This window comes from Salvelinus namaycush, chromosome 11, assembly GCF_016432855.1.
Source record: "Salvelinus namaycush isolate Seneca chromosome 11, SaNama_1.0, whole genome shotgun sequence".
NCBI classification, from domain to species: Eukaryota; Metazoa; Chordata; class Actinopteri; order Salmoniformes; family Salmonidae; genus Salvelinus; species Salvelinus namaycush.
In genome coordinates, this window is record NC_052317.1 from 42937202 (window position 1) to 42953733 (window position 16532).

The 16532-nt window shown below is 52.5% G+C and overlaps 1 protein-coding gene across 1 annotated transcript in view; it reads right to left on the reverse strand.

Moving 5' to 3' along the window:
• ndc1 (NDC1 transmembrane nucleoporin) overlaps positions 1–16532 on the reverse strand; it is a 48795-nt gene that overhangs the window by 14771 nt on the left and 17492 nt on the right. The window contains exons 6-10 of the mRNA XM_039004442.1: positions 15479–15587; positions 15321–15372; positions 13951–14083; positions 7271–7363; positions 4767–4848 (exon numbers count right to left, since the gene is read on the reverse strand). Coding sequence (XP_038860370.1) covers positions 4767–4848; positions 7271–7363; positions 13951–14083; positions 15321–15372; positions 15479–15587 — 469 coding nt within the window. The remainder of the gene's footprint in view (positions 1–4766; positions 4849–7270; positions 7364–13950; positions 14084–15320; positions 15373–15478; positions 15588–16532) is intronic.

Genomic DNA, 16532 nt, shown 5'->3' on the forward strand with positions numbered 1-16532 from the left:
GAGTTTTGCGGTGTTCCGTTGTCACAATTTATTTACATTTGAGAGATCTGTGCCACTCGACCGGTACCTGTGCTAAATGGAGTGGGAAAGGAAGATTTCTGAACGGAACCAACGACTCATCTTGACAAAGGACACTTTGATCAACATTCTGATGAAAGATCAGCCATAGTAAGACCCAATTTACGATGTTATATCATATCTGTTGTGCATGTGAACTGGCCGTGGGCGCCTAGCCGAATCTGCCTGGTATAGCTATGCTAATTTAGCGCTACATTTTGTTTTCGTTATAAAACATTTAATAAATCTGAAATATTGTTTGGATTCACCAGATGTTGGGCTTTCAATATCTGTACGCTGTGTATTTTTCTGAAATGTTTTAAGATGAGTAATTCGTTATATGACGTTGGTCTCTGTAATTGTTCTGGCTGGGTCAGCACTATTTCAGATTGCAGCTGCAATGTAGAACTGTGATTTATACCTGAAAAATGCACATTTTTCCCCAAAAAAACTATGCTATACCATAAATATGTTATCAGACTGTCATATTATGAAGTTGTTTCTTGGTTAGTGGCTATATATATTTTTATTTAGTCGAATTAGTGATAGCTACTGACGCAGGAAAAAGCTGTTGGGAGTAAAAAAATCGTGTCCTTTGCTAACGTGGTTAGCTAATAGATTTACATATTGTGTCTTCCCTGTAAAACATTTTAAAAATCTGAAATGGTGGCTTTATTCACAAGATCTGTATCTTTCATTAGGTGGCTTGGACTTGTGATTTAATGATATTTAGATGCTACTATTTAATTGTGACGCTATGCTAGCGATGCTAATCAGTGTGGGGGGGGTGGGGGGTGATCCCGGATCCGGGGTTGAGGCTCGTTAGAGGTTAATCAGAATGAGTTTTTCCCCACAAAAGGTCTTTATTGCAGACAGAAATACTCCTGAGTTTCACCAGCTGTCTGGTTGGCTGTTCTCAGACGATCCCGCAGGGTAAGAAGCAGGAAGTGGAGGTCCTGGGCTGGCGTGGTTACACGTGGCCCGCAGTTGTGAGGCTGTTTGGACATACGGCCAAATTCTCTAAAACGATGTTGGAGGCGGCTTATGGTAGAGAAATTAACAAAATTATCTGATAACTCTGGTGGACATTCCTGTAGTCAGCATGCCAAATCGCACGCTCCTTCAAAACTTGAGACATCTATGGCATTGTGATGTGACAAAACTGCACATTTTTAAGTGGCTTTTTGTCCTCGGCTCAAGGTTCACCTGTGTAATGATCATGCTGTTTAATCAGCTTATTGATGACACCTGTAAGGTGGATGGATTATCTTGGCAAAAGGAGAAATGCTAAATAACAGGGGTGTAAAAAGAATTGTGCACAACATAGAAATATGTTTTTGTGTGCGTCAGGAAAATTTCTGGGATCTTTTATATCAGGGGGAAATGTTGTGTTTATATTTTTCAAATCAGTACTGCCGGGTTCTGAGAATATGAAATATACTTATTCATGTCACTGAGGGAAAGCGATCACATGTGGCAGGTGATAAGGGGAGAGAGAGCCATAGATTAGTGATGAAGGGGGGAAGGGGTTGAGGTCAGGTTAGGTTAACCTTAAGGGAGAAAGAAAAGTTTATGGTCCGTATCACTAGGTGTCCTGCCTAGCAGTGAAGAACAATGTTTATACAGATGTGTAGGAGGAGACTCAGCCCAGCAGGAAGGGTTAAATGTTAGTTCTTGTGTGAATGTTTTTTGTTGTTGTCTAATACAGCTAGATTGACCCTCTGGGAGAAAAAAAAACTTGATTAAGCTTTCAGTGTTTTACTCTGAGAACAGTACACATGCAAACGTCTTAAATGCTTTAAAGAAATGTCCTTTTCATTGTGTTTGGCTTTGAAACAAAATCCAAAACACCATGTTTTTCTTCTATCGTCAAATTGATCATCACAGTGAGGTCAAAAATGTAGCCTAACGTGATACCGTTTTGATAAGTGTTTCTGATTTTTGATTGCATTGAAGTCAGAGTGGTTAAAAAGGGACAATAGAGCACAGAGTACAAGGCCAATGGTTACCTTTTTTTTTTTTACCGTGGAATTATCACTATTGTTTTGACGTGGAAATGCCCCATTCACTTAAATGTATTTTTCATTCCAGTACCGGGTTACCTTCAAAACAAGTCCCGTGACACTTGTGGGGGTTGTAGAGCAAAACCGAGAACACCATTGTGTCCCTGAGAGTCAAATTAGTTTGTAATGTTTCACCAAACCATTTGAACGCTACAGACATGTTTGTGAGAAGACCAATTTTGTGGATGTCTCCCTGCCACAGACGAGGAAGGCCGACATCGACGGATGCAGTGGATTGAGACTCAGCCCATTTTTTAAAAAAGTATTCATACCCCTTGACTTAGACCACATTTTGTAGGGTTACAGCCTGCATTCAAAATCTACACACAATACCCCATAATGACAAAGTGAAAATATGTTTAGAAAATATTGAAAATTAAAATGCAGAAACCTAGTATTCACACCACTTTGCTATGACACTCCAAATTGCTCAGGTGCATCCAATTTCATTTGATCATCCTTGAGATGTCACTACAACTTGGAGTCCACCTGTGGCCAATTCAACTGTTAGGACAGGATTTAGAAAGAAACACACCCGTCTATATAAAGGTCCCACAGTTGACGTCAGAGTATGAACTATACCATGAAGTCTAAGGAACTGTCCGTAGATCTCTCTCTGAGAGAGAATTGTGATGAGGCATATATCTGTGGAATGGTATAAAACCATTTCTAGAGTGTTGAATGTTCCTAAGAGTATAGCAGTATCCATGAAAAATTTTTTGGAACTACCCAGACTCCACCAAGACTGACCAAACGGGCAAGAAGCACCTTGATCAGGGAGGTGACCAAGAACCCAATGACCACTCTGACAGAACTACAGAGTTCCTTGCCTGAGATGGGAGAACCTGCCAGAAGGACCAACAGTCTCTACAGCACTTCACCAATCTAGGCTTCATGGCACCCTGGGATTTGCAAAAAAGGCACATGACAGAGAGTATAAGGCAGAAGATTCTACGGTCTAACGAGACAAATGGAACTCCTTGGCCTGAATGCAAAGCGCAGAGAAAACCAGGCACAGCTCATTACCCATCTAACACTATCCCTACTGTGAAGCATGGCAGGGATAGGTTCACCAACTACTTCTCAGACAGAGTTCAGTGTGTCAAATCGGAGGGCCTGTTGTCCGGACCTTTGGCAGTCTCTACGGGGATGCCACAGGGTTCAATTCTCAAGAATGTGAAAGTCCTTGAGTGGCCCAGCCAAAGACTTGAACCCCATTGAAAATCTGTGGAAAGACTTGAAGATTGCTGTTCACCGCCACTCCCCATCTAACTTAACAGAGCTTGAGAAAATCTGCAAGGAACAACGGGAGAAAATCCCCAAATCCAGAGCTGATACAAATTCCAAGACGACACAAAGCTGTAATCGCCGTCAAAAAGGTGCTTCTACAAAGTATTGACTCAGATTTGTGAATAATTACGTAAATAAGGATTCTGTATTTCATTTTCAATAAATGCACCAAAATTTCTAAAAACATGTTTTCATCTTGTCATTATGGGGAATTGTGTGTAGAATTTGTTGTTGTTGTTGTTGTTGATTTAATCTATTTTGAATTCAGGCTGTAAACAAGAAAATGTGGAACAAGTCGAGGGGTAGGAAAACTTTCTGAAGGCTCTGTATCTAAACCAGATTTCTTAAAATGGGGAATTTATTAAACTAATTAGAATTCCACGGGAGCACGGAGATCGACTCGGGGGTAATTTAAGGTTAGGTTTAAATTGGTCAGAAATGGGGAGGTTTAGCCATGACGACTGTGGCTATGGACGAGACTTCCAGGGAACATTGCCCTGGGACGAGACTTCCAGGGAACATTGCCCTGGGACGAGACTTCCAGGGAACATTGCCCTGGGACGAGACTTCCAGGGAACATTGCCCTGGGACGAGACTTCCAGGGAACATTGCCCTGGGACTTCCAGGGAACATTGCCCTGAGACTTCCAGGGAACATTGCCCTGAGACTTCCAGGGAACATTGCCCTGAGACTTCCAGGGAACATTGCCCTGGGACTTCCAGGGAACATTGCCCTGGGACTTCCAGGGAACATTGCCCTGGGACTTCCAGGGAACATTGCCCTGGGACTTCCAGGGAACATTGCCCTGGGACTTCCAGGGAACATTGCCCTGGGACTTCCAGGGAACATTGCCCTGGGACTTCCAGGGAACATTGCCCTGGGACTACCAGGGAACATTGCCCTGGGACTACCAGGGAACATTGCCCTGGGACTACCAGGGAACATTGCCCTGGGACTACCAGGGAACATTGCCCTGGGACTACCAGGGAACATTGCCCTGGGACTACCAGGGAACATTGCCCTGGGACTACCAGGGAACATTGCCCTGGGACTACCAGGGAACATTGCCCTGGGACTACCAGGGAACATTGCCCTGGGACTTCCAGGGAACATTGCCCTGGGACTTCCAGGGAACATTGCCCTGGGACTTCCAGGGAACATTGCCCTGGGACTACCAGACAGAACATTATGCATACTGCAGAGTCAGTTGATGTTTCCGAGACATTTCCAATGTCAACAGTGTAGATAGTGCTCTTATTGTTTTACTGTCAGTAATGAGACACAGGAAGTCATTCTGTGATGTGAAAGTATAAATATTCATTAGATGTATTAATGCAGGCAGAGCAGCGGGGTCACCTGGTTGGCTGAGACTGAACACCTCCAGACGTCTAGAAGGAGAATGTTGAGACAGCAGAGCCAGGTCCTGGAGGGCTAGGAACTGACAGGACAGAGGTAGGGTTAACCAGAGGTAGGGTTAACCGGAGGGACAGAGCCAGGTCCTGGAGGGCTAGGAACCGGAGGGACAGAGGTAGGGTTAACCGGAGGGCTAGGAACTGACGTAGGGTTAACCGGAGGGCTAGGAACTGACGGGACAGAGGTAGGGTTAACCGGAGGGCTAGGAACTGACAGGACAGAGGTAGGGTTAACCGGAGGGCTAGGAACTGACAGGACAGAGGTAGGGTTAACCGGTGGGCTAGGAATTGACAGGACAGAGGTAGGGTTAACCGGAGGGCTAGGAACTGACGGGACAGAGGTAGGGTTAACCGGAGGGCTAGGAACTGACAGGACAGAGGTAGGGTTAACCGGAGGGCTAGGAATTGACAGGACAGAGGTAGGGTTAACCGGAGGGCTAGAAACTGACAGGACAGAGGTAGGGTTAACCGGAGGGCTAGGAACTGACGGGACAGAGGTAGGGTTAACCGGAGGGACAGAGGTAGGGTTAACCGGATGGACAGAGGTAGGGTTAACCGGAGGGCTAGGAACCGGAGGGACAGAGGTAGGGTTAACCGGAGGGCTAGGAACTGACGGGACAGAGGTAGGGTTAACCGGAGGGCTAGGAACTGACAGGACAGAGGTAGGGTTAACCGGTGGGCTAGGAACCGGAGGGACAGAGGTAGGGTTAACCGGAGGGCTACGAACTGACGTAGGGTTAACCGGAGGGCTAGGAACTGACGGGACAGAGGTATGGTTAACCGGAGGGCTAGGAACTGACAGGACAGAAGTAGGGTTAACCGGAGGGCTAGGAACTGACAGGACAGAGGTAGGGTTAACCGGAGGGCTAGGAACCGGAGGGACAGAGGTAGGGTTAACCGGAGGGCTAGGAACTGACGTAGGGTTAACCAGAGGGCTAGGAACTGACAGGACAGAGGTAGGGTTAACCGGTGGGCTAGGAACTGACGGGACAGAGAACAGAGGTAGGGTTAACCGGTGGGCTAGGAACTGACGGGACAGAGGTAGGGTTAACCGGAGGGCTAGGAACTGACGGGACAGAGGTAGGGTTAACCGGAGGGCTAGGAACTGACAGGACAGAGGTAGGGTTAACCGGAGGGCTAGGAACTGACAGGACAGAGGTAGGGTTAACCGGAGGGCTAGGAACTGACGGGATAAAGGTAGGGTTAACCGGAGGGACAGAGGTAGGGTTAACTGGAGGGCTAGGAACTGACAGGACAGAACAGAAGTAGGGTTAACCGGAGGGCTAGGAACTGACGGGACAGAGGTAGGGTTAACCGGAGGGACAGAGGTAGGGTTAACCGGAGGGCTAGGAACTGACGGGACAGAGAACAGAGGTAGGGTTAACCGGAGGGCTAGGAACTGACGGGACAGAGGTAGGGTTAACCGGAGGGCTAGGAATTGACGGGACAGAGAACAGAGGTAGGGTTAACCGGAGGGCTAGGAACTGACGGGACAGAGGTAGGGTTAACCGGAGGGCTAGGAACTGACAGGACAGAGGTAGGGTTAACCGGAGGGCTAGGAACTGACAGGACAGAGGTAGGGTTAACCGGTGGGCTAGGAACTGACAGGACAGAGGTAGGGTTAACCGGAGGGCTAGGAACCGGAGGGACAGAGGTAGGGTTAACCGGAGGGCTAGGAACTGACGTAGGGTTAACCGGAGGGCTAGGAACTGACAGGACAGAGGTAGGGTTAACTGGAGGGCTAGGAACTGACAGGACAGAGGTAGGGTTAACCGGAGGGCTAGGAACTGACAGGACAGAGGTAGGGTTAACCGGAGGGCTAGGAACTGACAGGACAGAGGTAGGGTTAACCGGAGGGCTAGGAACTGACAGGACAGAGGTAGGGTTAACCGGAGGGCTAGGAACTGACAGGACAGAGGTAGGGTTAACCGGAGGGCTAGGAACTGACGGGACAGAGGTAGGGTTAACCGGAGGGCTAGGAACTGACGGGACAGAGGTAGGGTTAACCGGAGGGCTAGGAACTGACAGGACAGAGGTAGGGTTAACCGGAGGGACAGAGGTAGGGTTAACCGGAAGGACAGAGGTAGGGTTAACCGGAGGGCTAGGAACTGACAGGACAGAGGTAGGGTTAACCGGAGGGCTAGGAACTGACGGGACAGAGGTAGGGTTAACCGGAGGGCTAGGAACTGACAGGACAGAGGTAGGGTTAACCAGAGGGACAGAGGTAGGGTTAACCGGAGGGACAGAGGTAGGGTTAACCAGAGGGACAGAGGTAGGGTTAACCAGAGGGACAGAGGTAGGGTTAACCGGAGGGACAGAGGTAGGGTTAACCGGAGGGCTACAGAACAGAGACTTTGATTTTGTTTTCCTCTGTTCAAAGTCACTCATAACAGGGAACGCTGATGATCCTGTAATGTTTCCATTGTTAAATTGGTGTAAAATGCTTACCTTCAGTATCATTGGTTGCGTGCCAGTGATAACTTTGGGCAGGCACTGGTGGGCTTCCTCTGTGAACGTGGACTGGACAGGAAAACTGTAAACCTGCAAGAAATTATCATTATCAAATCAGACTTGTAGTAGAACGATCTCGTCTGCGGTACTAAGCAGCCAGGAACGATCTCGTCTGCGGTACTAAGCAGCCAGGAACGATCTCGTCTGCGGTACTAAGCAGCCAGGAACGATCTCGTCTGCGGTACTAAGCAGCCAGGAACGATCTCGTCTGCGGTACTAAGCAGCCAGGAACGATCTCGTCTGCGGTACTAAGCAGCCAGGAACGATCTCGTCTGCGGTACTAAGCAGCCAGGAACGATCTCGTCTGCGGTACTAAGCAGCCAGGAACGATCTCGTCTGCGGTACTAAGCAGCCAGGAACGATCTCGTCTGCGGTACTAAGCAGCCAGGAACGATCTCGTCTGCGGTACTAAGCAGCCAGGAACGATCTCGTCTGCGGTACTAAGCAGCCAGGAACGATCTCGTCTGCGGTACTAAGCAGCCAGGAACGATCTCGTCTACGGTACTAAGCAGCCAGGAACGATCTCGTCTACGGTACTAAGCAGCCAGGAACGATCTCGTCTACGGTACTAAGCAGCCAGGAACGATCTCGTCTACGGTACTAAGCAGCCAGGAACGATCTCGTCTACGGTACTAAGCAGCCAGGAACGATCTCGTCTACGGTACTAAGCAGCCAGGAACGATCTCGTCTACGGTACTAAGCAGCCAGGAACGATCTCGTCTACGGTACTAAGCAGCCAGGAACGATCTCGTCTACGGTACTAAGCAGCCAGGAACGATCTCGTCTACGGTACTAAGCAGCCAGGAACGATCTCGTCTACGGTACTAAGCAGACAGGAACGATCTCGTCTACGGTACTAAGCAGACAGGTGCCTAGCAGTCGAGGGGGTAGACGGTGGGTCAGCTGCCTAGCAATCGAGGGGGTAGACGGGGGCTCAGCTCAGCTGCCTAGCAGTCGAGGGGGTAGACGGGGGGGTCAGCTGCCTAGCAGTCGAGGGGGTAGACGGGGGGGGTCAGCTGCCTAGCAGTCGAGGGGGTAGACGGGGGGGGGGGGACGGGGGGGGGGGACGGGGGGGGGATCAGCTGCCTAGCAGTCGAGGGGGTAGACGGGGGGGGGGTCAGCTGCCTAGCAGTCGAGGGGGTAGACGGGGGGGGGTCAGCTGCCTAGCAGTCGAGGGGGTAGACGGGGGGGGGGGTCAGCTGCCTAGCAGTCGAGGGGGTAGACGGGGGGGGGGGATCAGCTGCCTAGCAGTCGAGGGGGTAGACGGGGGGGGGGGGGGGGGGGTCAGCTGCCTAGCAGTCGAGGGGGTAGACGGGGGGGGGGGGGGGGGGTCAGCTGCCTAGCAGTCGAGGGGGTAGACGGGGGGGGGGGGGGTCAGCTGCCTAGCAGTCGAGGGGGTAGACGGGGGGGTCAGCTGCCTAGCAGTCGAGGGGGTAGATGGTGGGTCAGCTGCCTAGCAATCGAGGGGGTAGACGGGGGGGCGGGGGGTCAGCTGCCTAGCAGTCGAGGGGGTAGACGGGGACGGGGGACTGGGATTAAAAATACAAAATAAAAATATGGGACAAAACACACATCAAGACAAGAGTGACAACACAACACTACATAGAGAGATCTAAGACAACACACCATGGTAGCAACACAACATGGTAGCAACACAAGATAACATGGCAGCAGCACAACATGGTAGCAGCACAACATGGCAGCTGAATCAGGCAGGCCCCCCACCTCCACACGGAGATCCTGAGGAGCAGTACAGTGATGTATAGTACCAGGTGAAGGTTAGGAGGGTCAGAGGTTAGGGTCAGAGGTTAGGGTCAGGTCCTGAGGAGCAGTACGGTGATGTATAGTACCAGGTGAAGGTTAGGAGGGTCAGAGGTTAGGGTCAGAGGTTAGGGTTAGGTCCTGAGGAGCAGTACGGTGATGTATAGTACCAGGTGAAGGTTAGGAGGGTCAGAGGTTAGGGTTAGGTCCTGAGGAGCAGTACGGTGATGTATAGTACCAGGTGAAGGTTAGGAGGGTCAGAGGTTAGGGTCAGAGGTTAGGGTCAGGTCCTGAGGAGCAGTGCGGTGATGTATAGTACCAGGTGAAGGTTAGGAGGGTCAGAGGTTAGGGTCAGAGGTTAGGGTTAGGTCCTGAGGAGCAGTACGGTGATGTATAGTAGCAGGTGAAGGTTAGGAGGGTCAGAGGTTAGGGTCAGAGGTTAGGGTTAGGTCCTGAGGAGCAGTACGGTGATGTATAGTACCAGGTGAAGGTTAGGAGGGTCAGAGGTTAGGGTCAGGTCCTGAGGAGCAGTACGGTGATGTATAGTACCAGGTGAAGGTCAGGAGGAGAGGGTCAGAGGTTAGGGTCAGAGGTTAGGGTCAGGTCCTGAGGAGCAGTACGGTGATGTATAATACCAGGTGAAGGTTAGGAGGGTCAGAGGTTAGGGTCAGGTCCTGAGGAGCAGTACAGTGATGTATAGTACCAGGTGAAGGTCAGGAGGGTCAGAGGTTAGAGTCAGAGGTTAGGGTCAGGTCCTGAGGAGCAGTACGGTGATGTATAGTACCAGGTGAAGGTCAGGAGGAGCGGGTCAGGGGTCAGGGTCAGGTCCTGAGGAGCAGTACGGTGATGTATAGTACCAGGTGAAGGTCAGGAGGAGCGGGTCAGGGGTCAGGGGTTAGGGTCAGGTCCTGAGGAGCAGTACGGTGATGTATAGTACCAGGTGAAGGTTAGGAGGGTCAGAGGTTAGGGTCAGAGGTTAGGGTCAGGTCCTGAGGAGCAGTACGGTGATGTATAGTACCAGGTGAAGGTTAGGAGGGTCAGAGGTTAGGGTCAGAGGTTAGGGTCAGGTCCTGAGGAGCAGTACGGTGATGTATAGTACCAGGTGAAGGTTAGGAGGGTCAGAGGTTAGGGTCAGAGGTTAGGGTCAGGTCCTGAGGAGCAGTACAGTGATGTATAGTACCAGGTGAAGGTCAGGAGGGTCAGAGGTTTGGGTCAGAGGTCAGGGTCAGGTCCTGAGGAGCAGTACGGTGATGTATAGTACCAGGTGAAGGTTAGGAGGGTCAGAGGTTAGGGTCAGGTCCTGAGGAGCAGTACGGTGATGTATAGTACCAGGTGAAGGTTAGGAGGGTCAGAGGTTAGGGTCAGGTCCTGAGGAGCAGTACGGTGATGTATAGTACCAGGTGAAGGTTAGGAGGGTCAGAGGTTAGGGTCAGGTCCTGAGGAGCAGTACGGTGATGTATAGTACCAGGTGAAGGTTAGGAGGGTCAGAGGTTAGGGTTAGGTCCTGAGGAGCAGTACGGTGATGTATAGTACCAGGTGAAGGTCAGGAGGAGAGGGTCAGAGGTTAGGGTCAGGTCCTGAGGAGCAGTACGGTGATGTATAGTACCAGGTGAAGGTCAGGAGGGTCAGAGGTTAGAGTCAGAGGTTAGGGTCAGGTCCTGAGGAGCAGTACGGTGATGTATAGTACCAGGTGAAGGTCAGGAGGAGCGGGTCAGGGGTCAGGGTCAGGTCCTGAGGAGCAGTACGGTGATGTATAGTACCAGGTGAAGGTCAGGAGGAGCGGGTCAGGGGTCAGGGTCAGGTCCTGAGGAGCAGTACGGTGATGTATAGTACCAGGTGAAGGTTAGGAGGGTCAGAGGTTAGGGTCAGGTCCTGAGGAGCAGTACGGTGATGTATAGTACCAGGTGAAGGTTAGGAGGGTCAGAGGTTAGGGTCAGAGGTTAGGGTCAGGTCCTGAGGAGCAGTACGGTGATGTATAGTACCAGGTGAAGGTTAGGAGGGTCAGAGGTTAGGGTCAGAGGTTAGGGTCAGGTCCTGAGGAGCAGTACGGTGATGTATAGTACCAGGTGAAGGTTAGGAGGGTCAGAGGTTAGGGTCAGGTCCTGAGGAGCAGTACGGTGATGTATAGTACCAGGTGAAGGTTAGGAGGGTCAGAGGTTAGGGTCAGAGGTTAGGGTCAGGTCCTGAGGAGCAGTGCGGTGATGTATAGTACCAGGTGAAGGTTAGGAGGGTCAGAGGTTAGGGTCAGGTCCTGAGGAGCAGTACAGTGATGTATAGTACCAGGTGAAGGTTAGGAGGGTCAGAGGTTAGGGTCAGGTCCTGAGGAGCAGTACGGTGATGTATAGTACCAGGTGAAGGTTAGGAGGGTCAGAGGTTAGGGTCAGGTCCTGAGGAGCAGTACGGTGATGTATAGTACCAGGTGAAGGTTAGGAGGGTCAGAGGTTAGGGTCAGAGGTTAGGGTTAGGTCCTGAGGAGCAGTACGGTGATGTATAGTACCAGGTGAAGGTCAGGAGGACAGGGTCAGAGGTCAGGGTCAGGTCCTGAGGAGCAGTACGGTGATGTATAGTACCAGGTGAAGGTCAGGAGGACAGGGTCAGAGGTCAGGGTCAGGTCCTGAGGAGCAGTACGGTGATGTATAGTACCAGGTGAAGGTTAGGAGGGTCAGAGGTTAGGGTCAGAGGTTAGGGTCAGGTCCTGAGGAGCAGTACGGTGATGTATAGTACCAGGTGAAGGTCAGGAGGACAGGGTCAGAGGTCAGGGTCAGGTCCTGAGGAGCAGTACGGTGATGTATAGTACCAGGTGAAGGTCAGGAGGAGAGGGTCAGAGGTTAGGGTCAGGTCCTGAGGAGCAGTACGGTGATGTATAGTACCAGGTGAAGGTCAGGAGGACAGGGTCAGAGGTCAGGGTCAGGTCCTGAGGAGCAGTACGGTGATGTATAGTACCAGGTGAAGGTCAGGAGGAGAGGGTCAGAGGTTAGGGTCAGGTCCTGAGGAGCAGTACGGTGATGTATAGTACCAGGTGAAGGTTAGGAGGGTCAGAGGTTAGGGTCAGAGGTTAGGGTCAGGTCCTGAGGAGCAGTACGGTGATGTATAGTACCAGGTGAAGGTCAGGAGGACAGGGTCAGAGGTCAGGGTCAGGTCCTGAGGAGCAGTACGGTGATGTATAGTACCAGGTGAAGGTCAGGAGGACAGGGTCAGAGGTCAGGGTCAGGTCCTGAGGAGCAGTACGGTGATGTATAGTACCAGGTGAAGGTCAGGAGGAGAGGGTCAGAGGTTAGGGTCAGGTCCTGAGGAGCAGTACGGTGATGTATAGTACCAGGTGAAGGTCAGGAGGAGAGGGTCAGAGGTTAGGGTCAGGTCCTGAGGAGCAGTACGGTGATGTATAGTACCAGGTGAAGGTCAGGAGGACAGGGTCAGAGGTCAGGGTCAGGTCCTGAGGAGCAGTACGGTGATGTATAGTACCAGGTGAAGGTCAGGAGGACAGGGTCAGAGGTCAGGGTCAGGTCCTGAGGAGCAGTACGGTGATGTATAGTACCAGGTGAAGGTCAGGAGGACAGGGTCAGAGGTCAGGGTCAGGTCCTGAGGAGCAGTACGGTAATGTATAGTACCAGGTGAAGGTCAGGAGGACAGGGTCAGAGGTCAGGGTCAGGTCCTGAGGAGCAGTACGGTAATGTATAGTACCAGGTGAAGGTCAGGAGGAGAGGGTCAGAGGTCAGGGTCAGGTCCTGAGGAGCAGTACGGTGATGTATAGTACCAGGTGAAGGTCAGGAGGACAGGGTCAGAGGTCAGGGTCAGGTCCTGAGGAGCAGTACGGTGATGTATAGTACCAGGTGAAGGTCAGGAGGAGAGGGTCAGAGGTCAGGGTCAGGTCCTGAGGAGCAGTACGGTGATGTATAGTACCAGGTGAAGGTCAGGAGGAGAGGGTCAGAGGTTAGGGTCAGAGGTTAGGGTCAGGTCCTGAGGAGCAGTACGGTGATGTATAATACCAGGTGAAGGTCAGGAGGACAGGGTCAGAGGTCAGGGTCAGGTCCTGAGGAGCAGTACGGTGATGTATAGTACCAGGTGAAGGTCAGGAGGACAGGGTCAGAGGTTAGGGTTAGGTCCTGAGGAGCAGTACGGTGATGTATAGTACCAGGTGAAGGTCAGGAGGAGAGGGTCAGAGGTCAGGGTCAGGTCCTGAGGAGCAGTACGGTGATGTATAGTACCAGGTGAAGGTCAGGAGGAGAGGGTCAGAGGTTAGGGTCAGAGGTTAGGGTCAGGTCCTGAGGAGCAGTACGGTGATGTATAATACCAGGTGAAGGTCAGGAGGACAGGGTCAGAGGTTAGGGTTAGGTCCTGAGGAGCAGTACGGTGATGTATAGTACCAGGTGAAGGTTAGGAGGGTCAGAGGTTAGGGTCAGAGGTTAGGGTCAGGTCCTGAGGAGCAGTACGGTGATGTATAGTACCAGGTGAAGGTCAGGAGGAGAGGGTCAGAGGTTAGGGTCAGGTCCTGAGGAGCAGTACGGTGATGTATAGTACCAGGTGAAGGTCAGGAGGAGAGGGTCAGAGGTTACGCCTCGATCAGACCGACACCGTCATTGCATCAGTGTTACGTAATAAATTCTACAGTCAAACTGTTTTCTTTATCTAATCCAACATTATGACTGGACGTGTGAGCAACAACAGGTCAACATTCACCCTTCTGCTACTATTTCTGTCAAGTCTCCTCGTACAGGTCGATGCGTACGATGGATCCCAACGTACGCAGCGACGCTGCAAGGGAAACGCAGAGCTCCATTGGAAATGAATGTACTTCTGGTGCACCGACGCGGTCGGTGTGATCGAGGTGTTACGGGGGTCAGGGGAGTTATATGTACCTCGGTAACAAAGATCCTGAAGAGCAGTACTGTGATGTACCAGGTGAGGAGGAGGAAGGTCCCGCTGATCCACAGGTGGTACAGGAGGGACAAGTCCAATAGACTCGACACACTGTCCAGGGAATGGATGGACCTGGGAGGGGGGGGGGGAGACCAGAACACTTCTGTCATCCGTTCAGTCTGTCTTCACGCATGTACCGTTGACGAAGTCCAGTTTCCCCATGGAAACCAAACGTAGGACTTAAAAGACATCAGGAAAGGAATGAGGAGTCTAAATAGAGCTGCCTAGCAGTCGAGGGGGTAGACGGGGGGGGTCAGCTGCCTAGCAGTCGAGGGGGTAGACGGGGGGGGGTCAGCTGCCTAGCAGTCGAGGGGGTAGACGGGGGGGGGTCAGCTGCCTAGCAGTCGAGGGGGTAGACGGGGGGGGGGGGTCAGCTGCCTAGCAGTCGAGGGGGTAGACGGGGGGGGTCAGCTGCCTAGCAGTCGAGGGGGTAGACGGGGGGGGGGGGTCAGCTGCCTAGCAGTCGAGGGGGTAGACGGGGGGGGGGGGGGGGGGTCAGCTGCCTAGCAGTCGAGGGGGTAGACGGGGGGAGGGTCAGCTGCCTAGCAGTCGAGGGGGTAGACGGGGGGGGGGGGGGGTCAGCTGCCTAGCAGTCGAGGGGGTAGACGGGGGGGGGGGGGGTCAGCTGCCTAGCAGTCGAGGGGGTAGACGGGGGGGGGGGGTCAGCTGCCTAGCAGTCGAGGGGGTAGACGGGGGGGGGGGGGTCAGCTGCCTAGCAGTCGAGGGGGTAGACGGGGGGAGGGTCAGCTGCCTAGCAGTCGAGGGGGTAGACGGGGGTCAGCTGCCTAGCAGTCGAGGGGGTAGACGGGGGGGGGGGTCAGCTGCCTAGCAGTCGAGGGGGTAGACGGGGGGGGGGGGTCAGCTGCCTAGCAGTCGAGGGGTAGACGGGGATCAGCTGCCTAGCAGTCGAGGGGTAGACGGGGATCAGCTGCCTAGCAGTCGAGGGGGTAGACGGGGGGGGGGGGGGGGGGGGTCAGCTGCCTAGCAGTCGAGGGAGGTCAGCTGCCTAGCAGTCGAGGGGGGTCAGCTGCCTAGCAGTTGAGGGGGTCAGCTGCCTAGCAGTCGAGGGGGTCAGCTGCCTAGCAGTCGAGGGGGTCAGCTGCCTAGCAGTCGAGGGGTAGACGGGGGGGGGGGGTTAGACGGGGGTCGGATGCCTAGCAGTCGAGGGGGTCAGCTGCCTAGCAGTCGAGGGGTAGACGGGGGGGGGGGGGGTTAGACGGGGGTCGCTGCCTAGCAGTCGAGGGGGTCGGCTGCCTAGCAGTCGAGGGGGTAGACGGGGTCAGATTTAAAATAATATTGTGAGGTTAACCTGTTGATGTTGAGGTCAAGTGTTTTACAGATCCAGGCTCGTGGTGCATATCCTGAAAGACAGGGAGATGGATCATCAATATCTTTTGACTACAGAACAGTTGGGAGACGCCCCACTGAATAGCTCATAGACAAAGTGACTTGGTAATGTCTCCTTACCCATGAAGAAATAGAGGAGAAGGAAGTTCCTGAGACCGTAGAGAGCCTGAACAGTACTGGCCTTCACCACTAGGGGCAGAGCTCCCTTGAAGCGGAGGTACTTGTATTGCTGAAACATGAAAGCAGAGCAGTGGAGGCTGCTGAGGGGAGGACGGCTCACAATAAGGTCTGGAACGGAGTAAATGGAATGGTATACAAAGGCGTTGTTTCCATGGTTTCCATGTGGTCGATTCCATTGACTCCATTCCGGACCTCATTATGAGCCGTCCTCCCCTCAGCAGCTTGAGGAGAACGTGGCACTTCCTGATGTCTCATAACATAGTGCTATCAAAGGTAACAGAAACTACAATACCCAACAGTAGTAGACATTGATGGGTTATGTTCAGTAGAGTGGACTGTAGGAAAACATTATGCAACTGAAAACAATATTCCACGTTATTGGACAGGTTCCGGTAGCTTTCAACATTTTGTATCTACAGAACACAACCAAGCAGAGTAACAGTCATCCATTATCTTGTAGTTTTATACACTGGGCGTTTCTCTGGGAAGAGAGAGGGGGACACAGGCGTTTCTCTGGGAAGAGAGAGGGGACACAGGAGTTCTCTGGGAAGAGAGAGGGGGACACAGGAGTCCTCTGGGAAGAGAGAGGGGACACAGGAGTCCTCTGGGAAGAGAGAGGGGGACACAGGAGTCCTCTGGGAAGAGAGAGGGGACACAGGAGTTCTCTGGGAAGAGAGAGGGGGACACAGGAGTCCTCTGGGAAGAGAGAGGGGACACAGGAGTTCTCTGGGAAGAGAGAGGGGGACACAGGAGTCCTCTGGGAAGAGAGAGGGGGACACAGGAGTCCTCTGGGAAGAGAGAGGGGGACACAGGAGTCCTCTGGGAAGAGAGAGGGGACACAGGAGTCCTCTGGGAAGAGAGAGGGGACACAGGAGTTCTCTGGGAAGAGAGAGGGGACACAGGAGTTCTCTGGGAAGAGAGAGGGGGACACAGGAGTCCTCTGGGAAGAGAGAGGGGGACACAGGCGTTTCTCTGGGAAGAGAGAGGGGGACAC